Raw genomic sequence first — 21816 nt, 5'->3', positions numbered from 1 at the left:
TACAACTGTTTAAAATAACTTAAATAAAATGGCTTCGTTAAGTAATTAACTGTCACGTGGTTTCCCCCCCTTTCTACGAGCCTGCGTCAAAACCATTTGGATGGACAGTAGATAGCATTTGTGAGTAATTTTATCTTTTCGGATCGGACAGAAGTGAAGACTGAATTTACAGTACGTAAGGTACTCTTTTATAGAGTAGTTATAGAATTCTTTCAACATGAGTTACTGGTACGAAGGACGAAACTGGTAATTGGAATTAGGTACAGTAGTCTATAGTTCTATAATATGCAAAAAAGAACGGAAGCCTGTATCGAAATGAACGCCCACCATTTTCAAAATTGTGTTTAAATATCCATATTATGATTATTTTTCAATTTAACTTCATTTTCTAGATTGCACGATAATGTGCTGTAGACAGTATAATGTACGCTGCATAACGAATACGTCAGTTCGTGAATGCCTACTCAGTTCGTGAGTAAAAACACTCATTGTTAATACAGTACTGTATTTTGATTAAACAAAAGCCTAAAGAAAATTATCAAACTCAAAATCGCGATATTTCCTACTTTACGTAAATGGATGAACTACTTTTTTTCCCCTCCTATGGCCTACTTAGTAAAGTGATTTGTTTGTATTTTACGCCAATAGTCTATCATCGAACTTTAACGAATGCACGTTATTATTCACTGCAAATATCACGACGAAAATAAACATCACGTCTCAAGCATGTGTTTACTAGTATAGCTTCAGAATGTCGGAAGTTGACTGTACTCCACAAACACGCAGCGACGACCTGTTTGTTTATATCTTTATCCGTTGCATTACCTGTGTTCGACGTACTATATACCCAATGTGTCTTTAACTTCAGACTTTAGGTAGCTGGAATACGAAGCCTATTCGTCAGCTTAACGGTTGAAAGCTGAAATCATTTCAGCAGAATTAATTAGAATTATATTGTTTAGACAATGAACTGGAGCGAAACGCTGAAACTGAATACATTAAGGATCAGAGAGTGCATGGCGCATTGGATTAAGTACAGGAGCTTTCACTCTTTGACCTGTAAAAATTCACTTCTCTCTTCTTAGATCTTTGGAAGACGAAACCTCTAGAAATTGACTCAGTGCGAGAAGCTATAAAGAAAGGGAAGGATATATAAGACATATCGATACTTGTGGGAAATCCAAACATCCCCGAAGTAAAGGATGAAGGTAAGTACAGCAGGTATCTGTGTTCGCTGTATGCCTCGCATTATCCGTTTCCAATAGCAGTACTAACACTATATCACCTTGTTCACGAATGCAGTTTTGATATGGTGCACAGCCTGGCAAGCATGTGTGGTCACGTAAGCGTGCGTGCTTAACAACATCTAATAAATAATTTTGTGTGAGATCGTGCGTATTTGCTTGTTTTCCGCACAGAACCAATACGCAGTAAGTGTGAAATACCACATTCAGTATTCCCAACGTAACACACATAACAATTTACCTCTTCTTACCGCTTAAGCGCGACATTCATTTTACTGCTTTAGGCTTTGAACATATTATTTTTAGAGACGTTTAACATACTAATAATTATAAATTGGAAACTTACCACTGCAATTTCACCTAAATTGCAATGTTAATTATTGTTTTTAAATATTTGCAAAAATTAAGTAAACTCTACAACTCCACGAAACTTATTGCATTCCTGATACAAGTAACATTAAGGAAGCCGTGAAAAAATCAACAAGATTCCAGATGCCGATGTTATTACTGCAATATGTTATATAAATAATATTGTTAAAATATTAAAATCAAAAATAAATCATTACATAACCTTACCGTTTGTTTTAAGTTCGCTTTTATAGACTGGAGGGGGGAGGAAAGACAGACGTATATCACGGCCTGCTGGAGTATAGTAAACACAGAAAACATTTTATAGCAACAATGTTGAAGAAAGATATTTTGGTTTTCCAAAGTTGCCGTCATTAAACAGAAATCAACATGGAGATTTAATTGCAACTAATTAGAAATTCGTCTTTCAGGTATGTAATAAACGATCTTCGCACAAAATAATGTACGATACACGAGCGGTATGTTTGTTTTCATGTTCTCGGAAATTAAAAAAGCTCAACTACGTTTCGCTTTTTCAATCTTTTCCTCGACCATGAAAACGTCAACATACCGCTCTTGTAACGTATATTACTATTTCTGCCTCTTATTTCTTTAGCCTACATTCTTTCTCATATTCTGTTTGGGGAAAAATGTGATAATCCTAGAATGAAATACGTAATTTTTACATAAGCTATGGAATGCATAAATTTAACCGAAACTTGATATCGGTTGTTTAATTCCGTTGTATCAACTGCGAGATTATTAGTGTCTATGAAACTGGTGATAGCGAAATGGTATTTGGCGAGATGAGGCCGAAGATACGCCATGAGATTACTTGATATTCGCGTTACAGTTGGGAAAACGATGCAGGAAAACCAATTAATAAGCCCAACCGTTATTCAAACCTATGCTTCAGCTCAATCTTGCAGTACTAATCTAGCTAGCTCGTAACTGAGTTATTATAATTAGTATTTATTCTCGACAGACTATTACACTTTCTGACACTGTCCACGTCCACCTAAATAAAGAGTTGTCGGTCAATGTTACTTATGTCCCGCCCACTATAGAGACATAGGCCAATTTTACACATATTTAGTATAACTTGTTGCCTCTTTGACAGGTTAGGTTTGGTTAGTTTAGGTTTTTGTTATAGCCTACCTTGCATATACGATTATAGCGCAACATTGGCAGTGATAAAAGTGAAATATTCGTTCAGTGGGCGTTGGATACTCTACATTCACCGTTATTGCAATACAAGAGCCCTATTTTATGTAATTCATATTGCTACATTGCAGCGACTATTACCACAACTAAGAAAGCGAATTAAGATGTTGTTTTTGCTCTAACGTAACCAATACCATAGCCTTCGGAAGTGTACATGCCGTTAATTTTATCGAGGAAAAATACTTGTTCTTTTTGGTCCAACTTAAAATATTAATTTGTACTTCACTCATATTTCATCTTTTTGTCCAGTTTTTATGAAAATACCGGTACTCATTTTTTCGCAGTACAATTTTTTTTTTGTCCAGGCAAAACAATCGTCTTTAACGCCAAAATGGATGACAGATAATGTTTTAATAACATTTACTTGCTTTGGTGATGTACTTCAATCAGACTTACTTATTAGAAATAATAAAATGGTACTCACAGTTCCAACAGCCGTTCGAAGGATTCCCTCTGCATCACGAATCTGTCCTATTAAAAAGATTGCTCACTAAGCGAATCGTCGCAAATTTCCGAGGAGAATAATCTGTACCCTATGTCGTCAAATTTTGCTTCAAGCAATATATTATTTGTCTGTAATAATACAACGTCATTGCACTTTTTCCACAAACAGAAAACCGTCTATAATGATGGAACGTGCATCCCGAGATAATGACGATGGAATTTCCTCTTGCAGTATTTGTAAGCATGTTTTTTTTTCACATAACTGTCGTAAATGAATATTCTTTATTTTAAATTACATGGAATTCTCACAACATTACACAGTAAACACGTACGGAGCAAAAACGCCTCAAACCGGGCACCGAACACACGCCACTCAACTGAACTGCCTACGAAACTGGTTCTTAGCTTGCAGCCGAGCTTGACTGCTACACCAGGGACAGTTCGACTGGCTTCGTCCGTTTCTCTAGTAGCCTAACTGGCGAACACTAAAATGGAGTTGCAGACTAAAAGAACCCTTGTACAGTTAATATAAATATATCTACAATTGCAGAGAAACACCCCCATTCACAATTGTTATACTCCACAGAGTACATGTGGATGTCTATTATAATATACACATTAATTCTTAAAATTTAGCTGTGTTTTAAATTAGTGTTTTATGCACAATTTTATTTATTTATTTTATGCTCGACCATGCCGAAATGTAGTAATTATACACCTGGTAGCAGACCTTTAATGCATGTCATTAAAGTACACCTACTCATTAAAGGCCAGGTCTTTCAGCCAATGACGACTCAGGTTACAACTGTTCAGCCAATGACAGGTCAGCTTTCTACCGTTACAAAACCGCAAGTATAGATTATTCTCGGTTATGCAATCGAAAGAGAATTAGCGAAAAGTCACGGGGGCTGGAAATCCAATACTGTCGCAGAAGGTTATGTTCTGTTACTACAATAATTAGCGTTAATTGTAAATGATATTCAAATAAATTCAATTTGTCATCTCGTTTTTCAATGTCTAATTTAATTTCAATGTTATCTCTGTAGGTTCTTATGGCCTAGCAAGGTCAATGTGCACATCTGTTCCTCGGAAAAAATCAATACTTTCGCGTCTGCGCACATCTCAAAACATACGGGACATTGCTCAAAAATTAATAATATCAAGTTAGAAATATGGTCGAGCATAAAAAGTCGTATGAAACTCGCCTATAATGGTAATTAAGAAGCTCGTATGAAAATTATGAAACTCGCTTGCGCTTGTTTCATAAATATCCATACTCGCTTCTTAATTACCTTCATTATAGGCTCGTTGCATAATGTACTATTATTTATTCATTTGACAATAACATATACATAAAAACGTTACATTAAAATACCCCGAAAGAGCAACGCTCGTGTTCGGGGACAGTTCCGATACATAGATACACATACTTTGTAGACAAGATACTTAAGAAAAAAACTCACGTAAAGATGATAATAAATTTAGTAAGTAATAATACTAGTAATAACTGAGTGAAAAAAGAGACGATGTTGAGATTGGTGGATTAATATTAAATTATTATTAGTAGCATAATTAGTACAGGTCATGTTTATATACAGTAGTAACCAAGATAAGATAGAAAAAATATACTTAGGATAGAAATAAACTTGTTTTACAATACATGGTACATAATATATATACAGGGAAGTCTGTCATATAAATTTTTTAATTCTGGATCTGAAAATTTCATCGCTTAAAGTAGCCAATTCTGGATGAAATTTTATTATCGAATTATATAGCCGTGGACCATAATTTGTACTGTGTAGTAAAGCAGCAGATGTGAAACATTTAGGTTCAACTAATTTAAGAATTTCATTTCGTCTTGTATTATGATCATGTGGCTGAGCTACAAAATTCATTCTATTTTTATGATAGAATTTCATTAAAGAGTATTTATAAATTTGGTCGATTCTAAAATCATTCAATTCGGAATGGATCAAATTTATTTGGAATGATTTACCCTATTCACTTGAGTGCGCTGTTCATTCCCGATTACACTGCAGCCTAATGACTTATTGTGTCGCCCTCTTATTTTAAGCTTGTATTCTTATTTTTTTCTGTAAGAGACTCCTGTGTTATCAACACACATTATTCTGCAGAGATACCTAAAGAGTCAGTTGAAACTATAGTCCTCACAGACATGTTAGAAAAACAGAGAACTTGATGAGATGGAAACATTTGCAGGCCGCTCAATCACGATTACAGATTCTTTACACTACACGTTATATATCTAAAAAATAAGACTCAATTTAATTTCCTTAAGTAAGAAATGCTGACGATTTGTACAGGTCTTTTTAAAAATCCATTATTTTCGACTGCGTTTGAATATACAAAATTCTTGTCTGCAGACAACTGAGAACGACTACACCTTTTCCACGTGTGTTTCAGAACTGTTCAATTTAATTTCAGAAAAGTGATTTGTATTTCAGGTTAATCAATTTAATTACAAAAATCGTCATTTACATTTTAGATCAATCAATTTAATTTAACGGCCTTAACTCTGCCAGTATAAATAAAGAATTATTATTATTATTATTATTATTATTATTATTATTATTTACATTTCACATCAATCAATTTAATTCCAGAAATTGTCATTTACATTTCACATCAATCAATTTAATTTCAGAAATTTTCATTTACATTTCACATCAATCAATTTAATTTCAGAAATAGTCATTTGTATTTCAGATTAATCAATTTAATTTCAGAAAGTATCATTTATATTTCAGAATAAAAGTAAATTGTATTTCAGAAAGCGTCATTTGTATTTCAGAAAAAATAAATTGCATTTCAAAAGTATGAACCCAATCTCATAACACAGACATATGGCATATTCCACAGATCTTGAAGCTCTATTTCACTTGTGTAATGTAATGTAAACAAATAAGATCTTATGATGTACATTATCAGACAATATAAATAATAATGATTTTCATAGCCTTGTAACATAACCCCTAAATGTATTTTTTTCCAGAAGTATTTCAGTTATCTTGGATCACAAAGTACCAACAGCAAAACAGCAATTTTATAAAGTTTGAAGTTTTTTTTTCTCGGATGGGGTGTTACTGTTAAAAAGGTATTTGGAAGTGCCAGGTGAACAAATTAAAACATCAGTGTGCTAAGAAATCAGTGTCTGTATTAAAAATGCTATTTCATTATGCAATTATATGAAATACAAATGATGATTTTTAAATATAATTAACGTTCTCTGGAATACAACTGACCGAACTGAAATTGAATTGACGCTTTCTGAAACAGCTGACTCAGCTGACATACAAACGAAGAGTGCACGAGAAAAACAATCAAAGTCACAATGGTCATAAGGGTGATGTCGTCATCTAATTCAGTAGCTATATTATTGCAAACTTTCGTGTTTTTCTCATCAAAACTGGTAAAGGAAGATTATCACCATGGATACAGCAATGCTTCCCTACTTTTTTATTAAGAATAGCAATAAATTTTGTAGTAATATACTGAATTAGAAGATGACATCATCCTTAAGAGAATTGTGACTTTGATTGTTTTTCCCTTTGTATGTTATTTTGTGCGAGATCTTGCGTATTTGCTTGTTTTCCGCACAGAACCAATACGCGGTAAGTGTGAAATACCACATTCAGTATTCCCAACGTAACACACATAACAATTTCCCTCTTCTTACCGCTTAAGCGCCATATTCATTTTACTGCTTTAGGCTTTTAACATATTATTTTTAGAGACGTTTAACATAGTAATAATTATAAATTGGAAACTTACCACTGCAATTTCACCTAAATTGCAATGTTAATTATTGTTTTTAAATATTTGCAAAAATTAAGTAAAGTCTACTACTCCACGAAACTTATTGCATTCCTGATACAAGTAACATTAAGGAAGCCGTGAAAAACTCAACAAGATTCCAGATGCCGATGTTTTTTTTTTTATTGGGTTATTTTACGACGCTGTATCAACATCTAGATTATTTAGCGTCTGAATGATATGAAGGTGATAATGCCGGTGAAATGAGTCCGGGGTCCAGCACCGAAAGTTACCCAGCATTTGCTCGTATTGGGTTGAGGGAAAACCCAGGAAAAAACCTCGACCAGGTAACTTGCCCCGACCGGGATTCGAACCCGGGCCACCTGGTTTCACGGCCAGAAGCAGGTGTGGACATGCCGATGTTATTACTGCAATATGTTATATAAATAATATTGTTAAAATATTAAAATCAAAAATAAATCATTACATAACCTTACCGTTTGTTTTAAGTTCGCATTTATAGACTGGGGGGGGGAAGACAGACGTATATCACGGCCTGCTGGAGTCTAGTAAACACAGAAAACATTTTATAGCAACAATGTTGAAGAAAGATATTTTGGTTTTCCGAAGTTGCCGTCATTAAACAGAAATCAACATGGAGATTTAATTGCAACTAATTAGAAATTCGTCTTTCAGGTATGTAATAAGCGATCTTCGCACAAAATAATGTACGATACACGAGCGGTATGTTTGTTTTCATGTTCTCGGAAATTAAAAAAGCTCAACTACGTTTCGCTTTTTCAATCTTTTCCTCGACCATGAAAACGTCAACATACCGCTCTTGTAACGTATATTACTATTTCTGCCTCTTATTTCTTTAGCCTACATTCTTTCTCATATTCTGTTTGGGGAAAAATGTGATAATCCTAGAATGAAATACGTAATTTTTACATAAGCTATGGAATGCATAAATTTAACCGAAACTTGATATCGGTTGTTTAATTCCGTTGTATCAACTGCGAGATTATTAGTGTCTATGAAACTGGTGATAGCGAAATGGTATTTGGCGAGATGAGGCCGAAGATACGCCATGAGATTACTTGATATTTGCGTTACAGTTGGGAAAACGATGCAGGAAAACCAATTAATAAGCCCAACCGTTATTCAAACCTATGCTTCAGCTCAATCTTGCAGTACTAATCTAGCTAGCTCGTAACTGAGTTATTATAATTAGTATTTGTTCTCGACAGACTATTACACTTTCTGACACTGTCCACGTCCACCTAAATAAAGAGTTGTCGGTCAATGTTACTTATGTCCCGCCCACTATAGAGACATAGGCCAATTTTACACATATTTAGTATAACTTGTTGCCTCTTTGACAGGTTAGGTTTGGTTAGTTTAAGTTTTTGTTATAGCCTACCTTGCATATACGATTATAGCGCAACATTGGCAGTGATAAAAGTGAAATATTCGTTCAGTGGGCGTTGGATACTCTACATTCACCGTTATTGCAATACAAGAGCCCTATTTTATGTAATTCATATTGCTACATTGCAGCGACTATTACCACAACTAAGAAAGCGAATTAAGATGTTGTTTTTGCTCTAACGTAACCAATACCATAGCCTTCGGAAGTGTACATGCCGTTAATTTTATCGAGGAAAAATACTTGTTCTTTTTGGTCCAACTTAAAATATTAATTTGTACTTCACTAATATTTCATCTTTTTGTCCAGTTTTTATGAAAATACCGGTACTCATTTTTTCGCAATACAATTTTTTTTTTGTCCAGGCAAAACAATCGTCTTTAACGCCAAAATGGATGACAGATAATGTTTTAATAACATTTACTTGGTTTGGTGATGTACTTCAATCAGACTTACTTATTAGAAATAATAAAATGGTACTCACAGTTCCAACAGCCGTTCGAAGGGTTCCCTCTGCATCACGAATCTGTCCTATTAAAAAGATTGCTCACTAAGCGAACCGTCGCAAATTTCCGAGGAGAATAATCTGTACCCTATGTCGTCAAATTTTGCTTCAAGCAATATATTATTTGTCTGTAATAATACAACGTCATTGCACTTTTTCCACTAACAGAAAACCGTCTATAATGATGGAACGTGTATCCCGAGATAATGACGATGGAATTTCCTCTTGCAGTATTTGTAAGCATGTTTTTTTTTCACATAACTGTCGTAAATGAATATTCTTTATTTTAAATTACATCGAATTCTCACAACATTACACAATAAACACGGACGGAGCAAAAACGCCTCAAACCGGCACCGAACACACGCCACTCAACTGAACTGCCTACGAAACTGGTTCTTAGCTTGCAGCCGAGCTTGACTGCTACACCAGGGACAGTTCGACTAGCTTCGTCCGTTTCTCTAGTATCCTAACTGGCGAACACTAAAATGGAGTTACAGACTAAAATAACCCTTGTACAGTTCATATAAATATATCTACAATTGCAGAGATTGATATACTCCACAGAGTAGATGTCTATTATAATATACACATTAATTCTTTAAATTTTGCTGTGTTTTAAATTAGAGAGTGTTTTATACACAATTATATGGAATGATTTACCCTATTCACTTGAGTTCTCAGTGCACTATTCATCTCCAACTACATTGCAGCCTAATGACTTATTTTGTCGCCCTCTTATTTTAAGCTTGTATTCTTATTTTTTTTCTGTAAGAGACTCCTGTGTTTTCAACACACATCATTCTGCAGAGATACCTAAAGAGGCAGTTGAAACGATAGTCCTCACAGACATGTTAGAAAAACGGAGAACTTGATGAGGTGGAAACATTTGCAGGCCGTTGAATCACGACTACAGATTCTTTACACTACATGTTATATTTCTAAAAAATAAGGCTCAATTTAATTTACTTAAGTAAGAAATGCTGACTATTTGTATAGTTCTTTAAAAATCCATTATTTTTGACTGCGTTTGAATATACAAAATTCTTGTCTGAAGACAACTGAGAACGACTACACCTTTTCCACGTGTGTTAACTGGTCAATTTAATTTCAGAAAGAGTGATTTGTATTTCAGATTAATCAATTTAATTGCAAAAATCGTCACTTACATTTCAGATCAATCAATTTAATTTCAGAAATCGTCATTTAGATTTCAGATCAATCAATTTAATTTCAGAAATCGTCATTTACATTTCAGATCAATCAATTTAATTTCAGAAATCGTCATTGACATTTCACATCAATCAATTTAATTTCATAAATCGTAATTTGTATTTCAGATTAATCAATTTAATTTCACAAATAGTCATTTGTTTTTTTAAAATAGTACGCTGCATTCCAGAAAACATAATTTATATTTCAGAATAAAAGTAAATTGTACTTCAGAAAGCGTCATTTGTATTTCAGAAAAAAAATAATAAATTGCATTTCAAAAGGATGAACCCAATCTCATAACACAGACATACGACATATTCAACAGATCTTGAAGCTCTATTTCACTTGTGTAATGTAATATAAACAAACAAGATCTTATGATGTACACTATCAGACAATATAAATAAAAATGATTTTCATTGCTTTGTAATATAATCCCTACATACATTTTTTCCAGATTTATTTCAGTTATCTTGGATCACAAAGTACCAGATATTTCAAAATAGCAATTTTATAAAATCTAAATTTTTTTTCTCGGATGGGGTGTTATTGTTAAAAAGATATTTGGAAGTACCAGCTGAACAAATTTAAACATCAGTGTTTCAAGAAATCAGTGTCTGTATTAAAAATGCTACTTCGTTATGCCATTATATGAAATACAAATGATTTTTAAATATATTTGTCGTTTTCTTAAATACAACTGATTGAACTCAAATTGAATTGACGCTTTCTGAAATACAGTTGACTCAACTGACATACAAATGAAGAGTACACGAGAAAAACAATCAAAGTTACAATGATCCTAAGGGTGATATCATCTAATTCACTATTTTACTGCAAACTTTACGTGTTTTTCTCATCAAAACTGGTAACGGAAGATTATCACCATGGATACAGCAATCCTTCCCTACTTTTTCATTAAGAATAGCAATAAATTTTGCAGTAATATACTGAATTAGAAGATGACATCATCCTTAAGAGAATTGTGACTTTGATTGTTTTTCCCTTTGTATGTTATTTTGTGCGAGATCGTGCGTATTTGCTTGTTTTCCGCACAGAACCAATACGCGGTAAGTGTGAAATACCACATTCAGTATTCCCAACGTAACACACATAACAATTTCCCTCTTCTTACCGCTTAAGAGCGACATTCATTTTACTGCTTTAGGCTTTTAACATATTATTTTTAGAGACGTTTAACATAGTAATAATTATAAATTGGAAACTTACCACTGCAATTTCACCTAAATTGCAATGTTAATTATTGTTTTTAAATATTTGCAAAAATTAAGTAAAGTCTGCTACTCCACGAAACTTATTGCATTCCTGATACAAATAACATTAAGGAAGCCGTGAAAAAATCAACAAACTTGCCGATGTTATTACTGCAATATGTTATATAAATAATATTGTTAAAATATTAAAATGAAAAATAAATCATTACATAACCTTACCGTTTGTTTTAAGTTCGCATTTATAGACTGAGGGGAAAACAAGACAGACGTATATCACGGCCTGCTGGAATATAGTAAACACAGAAAACATTTTATAGCAACAATGTTGAAGAAAGATATTTTGGTTTTCCGAAGTTGCCGTCATTAAACAGAAACCAACATGGAGATTTCATTGCAACTAATTAGAAATTCGTCTTTCAGGTATGTAATAAACGATCTTCGCACAAAATAATGTACGATACACGAGCGGTATGTTTGTTTTCATGTTCTCGGAAATTAAAAAAGCTCAACTACGTTTCGCTTTTTCAATCTTTTCCTCGACCATGAAAACGTCAACATACCGCTCTTGTAACGTATATTACTATTCTGAAATACATCCGACTTATCTGATATACAAAATGATGATTTCTGAAATACATTTTATTTATCTGATATACAAATTATGTATTGTGAAATACAACCGGAAAAGTTGTAGACGAAATTATGAAACACCTTAATATAATCACAATATTTAATATTTTCACATTTCTCATAAGTCTAAGCTTCATCAATAAAAACTGCACTTTATGGATATTGACTTGAGTGCATTTCTGACACATGAATGACGTTTAATAAAAACGTAGCCTACTGTCAGTTGCTGGGTTACGTGACCGGTGTAAAGGGGTCATAGAATCACGAGCGGGGACAGTGGAGAAGAAAGTGAGTGGGCTGGAAACACAATGCTCGTTTTGAACTGCGCTACATCGACAGAGCACTCAATTTTCCTCTCATTCACGGCTCCTACCTGTCCCCACGCGAGATGTAAGACTCCCCTACGCTGGCCACAGCAACTGACAGCACAAAATATTCGAAGCTTAGAACATCACGTGCGATTGAAGTTTGGAATAAGGTCTTTCCTACGTTTAATGCAGATCAATGGAGCAGAATTTTAACATCTGATTACGGTTGCCACTAAATGCATATTTTAAGTGCCTATTAGTTGTTTATTTTGGACGATTTAAATTAATTGGAAGCCTAAGGCGAGACTCCACTGAAAATCGTGAATATTTTCCAAAAAAAAAATTAATAATAAAAAATAAAATGTACTACATTTTCACACCCCAAATGACTGTAGCTATTAAGTATATGTAAATTAATGATGATCTAAAATCCTATGCACTATCTAAAACAAGGTGTCTCTCTTTGGAACATATTAATAGTAATAATAACAATAACTACAGTATGTTTCTCTTATCTATACTCTAACCACGACGTAAATACCAGATCACTTATCTGTGGCACGCTAAGTATGCCTCTTCATAGAACATCTTGTTATTCATCATCTTTTACAGTATCCACCTCGCGTCAATGGAATTCCTTGTCACAAATTATTAGGGCCTGCAAGACAATAAACACCTTTAAGAATAGCTTAAAAGATAACCTTATTAGCATTTCACTCCAATCATACTGATTTAAACTATCACTGACTACATTGTTACTTCTTTCTTTTAGACATCATCCTGATAGTGCTGTACTTTCAAAATTGTCTCATAATAATCTCTTTCTATTATCTAATATTATTTGAAATATATTAACATTCTATGTATTTTAGCTTAATTCTGTTACACAGTTTATTTCAGTGTTTAATTAATAGTTCATAGTATTTTGTTGTTTAATTCGTAAATAACTCTTGTATACATGTAACTCTAATCTAAATGAAATTGTTGAATTCTTTGTAAGTTCATGCATATGTATATACTCTTTTTGCTGGTTGAGTGGAAGAGAAGGCCTTACGGCCTAACTCTGCCAGCTAAAATAAATCATTATTATTATTATTATTATTATTATTATTATTATTATTATTATTATTATTATTATAGATTTTACTATTGTTCAGTATTTGATGACAGGTATATAGTTTGCAACCGTAAGTAATTTTGTTTTTAATTCTTTACTATCGCAAACCACCTATATAATAGGCGTTTAATTTGTAACTAAGCCAATTTTGTGCAGTATCTCTTTACTATTGCTTAAAATTATGTATAAAATCGCAAATTTAAGTAATATTCTTGCAATCTCTCTACACCTTCGATTATAATTTCTAATTTTATTTAATTTTGCTTTAACTGAATGTAATTATTGCATAACGTATTTAGTATTGTTTACTGTCTCTTAATTAGTGTATTTATATTGTAACTATGACTCATGCCTACTATTACTTCTTTAAAATTGTGTATTATCTCTACATAATATATTTCACATGTAACAAACTACAACCCTAACATACCAAAGGTAAAATAGGGTTTCAATATTTGGATAACAATAATAAATGGATTTAGTTCAATTCTGATTACAAATAAGTTTAATTTTTTTTTAAATTAAGGCTGTAAGGGAACGTGGCATTTAAAGAGCTGTCAAAATTATTTTTTCATCAAAGAATTCTTTTTACAAATTTGTGGTCACAAATCTAATAACTTTTAGTTCTAAGGTTGACTCCCTGAAGGTACTAGATGAATGTAGCGGAGGAGAATTTTATTAGTTATATGTTACATAAATATTAATAATTTTACTTCCTAATTCATTTGTGCGTAAGTTTATTTTTCTTGATTCAGTACCAACTTTCTTACGACAAATATTAATCAATCTGGATCAAATTTTTACTGCATTTATGAGGTAGCTGCATATTTCTATGCATTTATTTTATCATCATCATCATCATCATCATCATCATCATCATCATCATCATCATCATCATCCTGTCAAGTACTAGTCCCAAAAAAACTGTTACGGCCTAAAAAAGCGATTTTCTTGTCATCTTTTCATAGGTCGACCAAGTGACCGTTTCCCATTTGGACGATACTTTATTATTGCCTTAGGGATCCTGGATGAAACCATTCTTGAGCCGTGTTCCTTCCAGTTTAACTGATATCCGGAGATATAGTCCAGTATTGATGACACATTAAGTTCTTGAAGGATATCTTCATTTTTCTTTCGATCCCATTTAGTGTTGCCAGCTGTTCGGCGTATTTATTTTATAAGAAATGCATCTTGTTTATTTTATTAATATTTTTATGATTTATAAAAAAGAACATTTTCAAAATTTAAAAAAATTGAAAGTGAATAAATGAGATATTTCATAAAAATGAATACATATAAATGTTTCTCCATGTCTTGTGAATGTAACCAAACAAAAAAGCTAACTTAAAAATTGAGACCTTGTACTAAATTCTTACAGTATAAAGTGAAAATATTTCTAAAAAAAAATAGAAAGCCAAAAACATTTGGGAGTTCAAAATTTGGATTTTGTTAGTCCTTTACATTGTAAACTTCATCTCAAAACTTGGTTTAAAAAAGTCATTTGGGAAAAAAGTTAGGCTACATTCTTAGTGGAGTGTCTCCTTAAACAGCGGAAAATGCGATGAAAGCTAATCTTGCGATGAAAGATACTCTTCTGTGTTGGTTGTTTATGTTCATATTGCTCTCTAGCATAATGCCGAACTGCTTGTAGCCACAACATGCGTGCAATCTTGTCATGCGGTGGAGAAAATATTTAACAAGCTTGGCCAAGATCATCATTAGCGACCGGATTTCTATGTAATGTCAAGGTGTGAAATATGTATATATTTATGTAAGAAAAATAAGCTGAATATGTACCAAAACATGTAAAAATCAAGAAAATATTTTTAATATCAATATCTGGCAGGTATAGAATAGGTAAGACTCTCCACTTGTGATTTCATACAGCACCCGACTTTTTTACCGCACACTTGACACATTACTATTTTTCCATCTATAGTGAAAGCTTTGTCCATTGCAATTCATGATTTTATTTTTGTCGTTAGGGTTGAAAATACAGGGGCTATATTAGTTAGTTAAAAACAGTAGATAAACTCATTTGCACTTTATACTATAAGTACTAAACCTAGAGAACTGAGTGAAGTGAATGGCACAACAGAACTGCAAGCACTGTTTCGCTTTACTGAATTAGGAGAAAATAATAGTTGTGGGACACATGCATTTTAGCTGCTCCCTGTAAGAAACAAAGTACCTACTAAAATCTCAAACTATAGGCATTTACAAACTGTTGTTTGAAAAGTGACATTCCTGTCTCATTCAGAAGGGTAGGGTTATTTCAGCTGAGAACCATACTTTCTAACTACTTGTAAAATTCTATTTCCATATAGGTCTACTAAATTTAAAGTAAAGAGATCAAGCAATAACCTGAAAAGCAATTTATTTTAATTTTTCAACATCTTTCCAGTTTGTTCCTTTACACTTCTTTCCCAAAGGTCGGCTACTTTATTGCGGCTCATGCCAGACTTGACACGGGTTTTCCCTGAAAGGATCAGGAAGACGGTGGGTAAGGTTGCAAATTGCAAGGGAACGGATTGTTAAGACGTGTGCAGAACAATTATAGTTCGAGACAAATCATGTCGTCCTCGTCCCACTCCACGGCATGAAAGCAACGCTACTTTCTCAGTGATATTTATAATACAAGGTAGTTGTATGAGAAAGGTTGCCTTTTGTTCATTCATATTTACAGTGGGTGGTATGGGGTGAGTCCTCTATTACTTCCTGGAACTAAGGACGTTATGTTTCGTCCCGAAATATATCCTTTCTTGCGTAGGTAAAAAGGCTTTTTAAATCTGTGTATTTCAAATTGTAAACTTCCCCAGCAGAAGTTTTTTTTTTTCCTTTTAAAGAAGTAAAAAATGAATAAAACTCCTAAATGTGTAGATTTATGTAATACCAAGTCACAATATGTAATATGGGGTAAATATGTAAAAATATGTAGTATCAAATTTTAATATATTAACGGTAATTACAAGATTCGCAAAGATTTGTTATTTATATACGGTTAGGTTGAAAGGAATATAATATGTAATTACATAAAAATGCGGTCCCTAATCATCAGTTAGCAGGGTTTGAGTATGAATGAAACTTTGAGAGATTCTCTTTGCGACGGCACAAAACGAATGAGTGCATAATGAATACTTTTAGAGATATATATATATATATATATATATATATATATATATATATATATATATTCTCTCAACTGAACAGTGCATATCACAAAATTTTTAAATTATTTGATATATTTTGGTATTTTGAGTATCTCGCTTTGCACTTCCAAAACGAACTGGTACCGCTGTGGAGGAACTGTTAGGATACTAGACCATGAAACGAGCGGGCCCGGGTTCAAATCCTGGATGGGACAAGTTACCTGGTTAAGTATTTCCGGGGTTTTCCCTCAACCCACTATGAGAAAATGCTGGGTAACTTTCGGCGCTGGACCCTGGACTCATTTCGCTGGCATTATCGCCTTCATCTCACTCAGACGCTAAATAACGTAGCAGTTGAAAAAGCATCGTAAAATAAGCAATAAAAAACTAGTAAAAGAGTTTGGTTATTGCTGTTATATTAAAGTTATTTTTATGTAGAATTTGATCATTGCACTGCGGATACGACGTAGGAAGTGATGGTTACGAAATTGGGTCTTTCGGTGGTTTTCCTGTTATGAGTTGATATCACCTTTCCCAATTTAATGCCCTTATGTACAGCATTAGACTCCACTCGCGACACTATGTGATTTTAAAATACCGGTTATGTATAGTCCCACCATCGGATCTGTGCCCCCATAAGATATGCGAACTGAACCTTAATTCCTTTTCAGCCTCGGCAATTCATTTCCCTCCCTGTATTCCTATTTCTCTCTTTTCTATCCCTCTCTCTTTTTCTCTCCCACTACTCACAATTTTGAGCCTTCTTGCGGGACAGTTTAGGTTCGTTCCAACAAGCGGTTCATGGATCAGTTCATGTACGGTTCCTGTACCATGTTATGCGCATGCGCTAGTTGAGCATCTGCTATGGGATTGAAACTGGACTGGACGCTGTTGGAACGCTTTCGCGGATCGTTATGTACTAAATCCAGAGATGCTATAACTGTGATGATCTTTGCTAAGAACGGGATGCTTAATTATTATCGTTTCGCAGCTAATTCTAATTGCAGAAAATAGAATTTCGATCATTTTCTATAAAAAGATGACAAAAAATATGGAAGGCAAGAATTCCGATAATTCAACGTCGTGTACTGGGGACTCTCATCTAAAAATAGTTCCTTTTTTAATTATTAATGTAGGCCTATGTACGTTATTTATTATACTTTTAATCAAAGCTGTATGTTGAAATTGTAATTAACTGTTTCAATACCCAAATAATTCCCATTCCCTTTCTTTTTGGCGAAAATTTAAATTAAATCTCTAGTTTTATTATTCGTCTGTATTGTCACTTTTCATCTTTAACCTCACTGATGTGAACAGTCGATCATGTCTTTCTTCAGTATCTAGGAGACGTTGGTGAGCTTATGCGCATGCGCGTTTTGCGTACTCTTCCGTACATGCCTCAATCCGCGGACTATTTCTGATCGTTCCGAACCCGTGTCAAAAGCTTGTTGGAACGCCCGACTGCAGTACATGTTTCCGGTTCAGGACTGGTTCGGATTGTGTTGGAACGCTTTTTCTGTACTGCGCATGCTCACGATGGTTACGGACGGTTCCTGACTGTTGTTGGAACGAACCTTTTATTTGCGCTTGCAGTCCATTGTTGTCAACATGAATACTGTAGCACGGAGTGGTGAAAGAAATATTATTAAGCAAGTAGTAGCATTTTGCGATGAAGAGAAACATACAGGTCAATATTTGTTTCCTATAAATCAGGCAACGAAAAGAGCAGCTGCGATTACATGTGAGGCTTATTTTATTTCAATTGATTACGTATTAAAATTACTTACTTAACTAATACTAATATAATACAACTTTTTTATGTAATTTATATAGGCAGGTCAGAGCGCCTAATAAAGAAAATCAGGAGAGAGGGAGTCTGTGCAGGAGATGAAAAGCTAGAGTCACCAGAGAAGAACAGACCAAGGGAACCTTTAATTCTTGTAGATGATATGGACAGATGTATTTTAAGAAGAAAGATACAAGAATTTTATACGATGCAGAAAGAAGTTCCGACATTGGAGATATTATTGAAGGTTGCGAGAGAAGCAATAAATTTCCAAGGAGGGAGAGAAACGTTACGGAAAGTGATTCGAGACATGGGATTTAGATTTAAAAACTGTAGAAATACAAGATGTATTCTGATTGAAAGAAATGATATTGTAGCATGAAGGGCCAGTTATTTAAGAAAAATTGCGAAATTTCGCAGAGAAGGAAAGTATATTGTGTATTTAGACAAAACATGGATACATCCACATTATACTGTTAAAAATGCTGGCAAAGCGATAATGTTTCTGATGTAATTTCAATTTAACCAATTATCTGCAAACAATCGTAAGTCAATCAGCGTCATTAGACCTACTTAAATTAAATTATGAATAAGTAATAATTAATCTTACATTATTATAACCAATATTCAAGAGACATGACACTGTTTGGCGGAAGTTTGGCAACATCCCTATTCGGTAAGGTTCGTAGCCTGCTGTTTGACGTAGTGGGAGAGAAACGGGTGGAATGGGGTGAGTACAGGCGTTAACTTTTTCAAGAACGACGACAGCGCTGAAGGGGCACAGATCCGATGGTGCGACAATACAAAGTTACGCCCGATTTTTATTCACGCAAGGATATACCATGTATAAATCCATTTGGACCTGCCAGGTAAGCAGCGTGGAAAGCCGTCAGTCTAGCCCAGTGATGTCAAAGCCAGCGCATTTTTTTGACCTTGATGTCGTGCGCGAGCATCAAGCGCTAAGTATGGAAAGAGGAAGGGTTGTGTATATGAATAAGCAGCCTGATGGATTAAGAAAACAGTGGTGCACAAACTTCAAACAGAACGTGAAATTTTATGTCGTTATTTTTATGTGGCTTCTTTCTGTTGAATATTATCTATATTGTCTGTAAAACAAAAGTACTAACACTGATTTCTTAATATTACACTTGTGTTTTAAATCTTAATAACATAATAGAGAGTCAAGAAGGAATATTCACTTAAATTTCATAGTAGAATAATATTATACTGTATTAAGTGGATGAAACACATCATTCATAAAGAAAGTGATATTCCAAAGAAAGAGCTTGAGTATGACATGATAAGTTGGTATCTTTAGCCTTAGAAAAGTAATCAATAAACTAATCAAAACAATATTACAGTACAAAGCAAAGTTACCTAGGTACTGTATCTGTTTTAAGTGTAACTAATATTACATAACAAAACTCTTATCGCATTATGCTTTTAAGGTGATATTTGTGAGCAACTTCCTATCATCAGAATATTAAATTATTTTCTCGAAGTCTGCTGAAGCTATAGAGCTGACATTTTTACAACACATGGGCACGTATCTTTTGCTTATGATGTAACAGTAGTTGCTTTGTTAATTCATTTCCTTACAAACAATTTCCATGCGAATATTTTCAAAATTTTCAATACACTATCTTCAGTAATACGTATTTACGGTATATTAGATTTACGAAAACATTCTGTAAGGCTACTAAATAAATAGGCCTATGTCTGAAAATTTCACTTTTCTATACGAAAAGTTGAGAAAATATTTCTTTTGAATAAAAAAATCAAACTTGTAAAAAATGAGCATTAAAATTAAAACTTACATTCTTATAATACACTTATAGTTCTCAGGCAAATCTAAAAATTAACATGGATATAGTTTTAATAAGTTATCTTCCCTTTATCTATTGAATCAGTGCTGGCCATCCCTGAATACAGCTCGACCAAGCGGCATATACCATCTCTTTCGTCTATCTCTTTCCTTTCCGCTGTAAAGGGCTCAGGCTCTCCTGGGCTCTAAAGCGCGCTCTTGCTCCTGTGGGCATCAATTGACATGCCTGCTCTAGCCATTCGGCTAATGGCACGCCCTGCCCATAAAATGTATCTAAGACAATTTTGTCACATTTCGCTATCCTTAAATCGCTGTAGGTGGAAATGATGACAGTGTTTAAACTATAGCTACACTCTCCTGACCTGAGTTTCATTCTCAGAAGAGAGGTGGGGGTCTGATTTACCTCTCACAGAGGCTTGGTTTCACTACTTGTGTTTTTTTTTTCCTGTGTTGCCTAGGGAGATGAACTTGTGCGATGCTAAACAAATGAACAGGAAATCCTTCTGCGTTACAGCCTATAAGCAGCTTATATCGGGCCATAATCACAGTAGAATGAAGAGGGGGAGGAAAACATGAAACTCATTCGTTGACAAAAGATGATGATGATGATGATGATGATGATGATGATGATGATGACTGTCGTGAATGTTTTTATCTGCATGTTATATCACTAGAATTTTCACATTTTGTTATGAAACACTATTCAGCAGATCTCGAAGCACATACTTTCACTTATGGTTGCTTAAATTTTAGTGACTGCCATTAAGAGACTCATTAAGGCTCCCCCAAACAGACGCGATACGGAATGCGTTACGATAGCGTTACGATTTTGCGATAAATGTTTTCATTGCGTTCAATGATTGTGTTCACACACACGCGATTATCGCAGTATGCGTTATTATCGCAGCAAGTAGAACGCGACGATTTTGCGTTCTATTCTCCCGGAGATGTAGATCGCGAGAACGCCACGCGTTTATTTTGATGCTGGGTTGAAGTGTGTCATTTATGGATTCATCTTCAAAGGAAGAGGAACTTCTCTTTTTTGGATGATAATCGTCGCAGTCAAAGCAGGCGCAGGTTAAGTCCATGGTAGTCATGTATGGTTAATATAAACAATATAAAAAGGTATAAAGTGATGATTTAGCTTTTCTTTGCCAAGAACGTGAAATACTGTAAATAACAAGTACGCCTACCCGATTATAAACTTCATTTTTTTTTTAATTTGCTCTTTTTGTTGCAGGAGGTTGTGGATTCACGAGTTAAATGCCACAAGGGAAGAAAAAGATTAATTTTATACCTTAGTTCAACAACTAACCTTAGCACTCTGCTAACCTTGAAGAGCCTACTAGTAAAGAATTTCAATGTTTAGAGTACCCATAAAATAACGAACTTTAATGTAAAGTAAATTCAGTAGTAATTTATTCTAAACATACTACGTCTAATGATTTACTTACATAAGTATATCTAGAGTGTGGTAAGATATTGAAAGTAATAAAACTCCGACAAACAAATTACATAACTTTTCGTTTCCACATACTTTATTAATTTTATATTTCTGCACAATTATTTATAATATTGTA

General features: G+C 33.9%; 1 protein-coding gene across 2 annotated transcripts in view; it reads left to right on the top strand.

Annotated features, from left to right (window-relative positions):
- Dh31-R (Diuretic hormone 31 Receptor) overlaps positions 1-21816 on the top strand; it is a 1450252-nt gene that overhangs the window by 234640 nt on the left and 1193796 nt on the right. Inside the window, exon 3 of one of the 2 annotated variants that reach the window (XM_069844579.1) lies at positions 1086-1208. The exons of the other annotated variant lie outside the window; for it this stretch is intronic. Within the exon in view, the coding sequence (XP_069700680.1) occupies positions 1203-1208 (6 nt within the window). The 5' untranslated portion in view covers positions 1086-1202. The remainder of the gene's footprint in view (positions 1-1085; positions 1209-21816) is intronic. 2 annotated transcript variants of the gene reach the window in all.

The sequence above is a fragment of the Periplaneta americana genome, chromosome 13, assembly GCF_040183065.1.
Source record: "Periplaneta americana isolate PAMFEO1 chromosome 13, P.americana_PAMFEO1_priV1, whole genome shotgun sequence".
Classification (NCBI taxonomy): domain Eukaryota; kingdom Metazoa; phylum Arthropoda; class Insecta; order Blattodea; family Blattidae; genus Periplaneta; species Periplaneta americana.
This window is presented reverse-complemented; position numbering and strand designations above follow the sequence as displayed.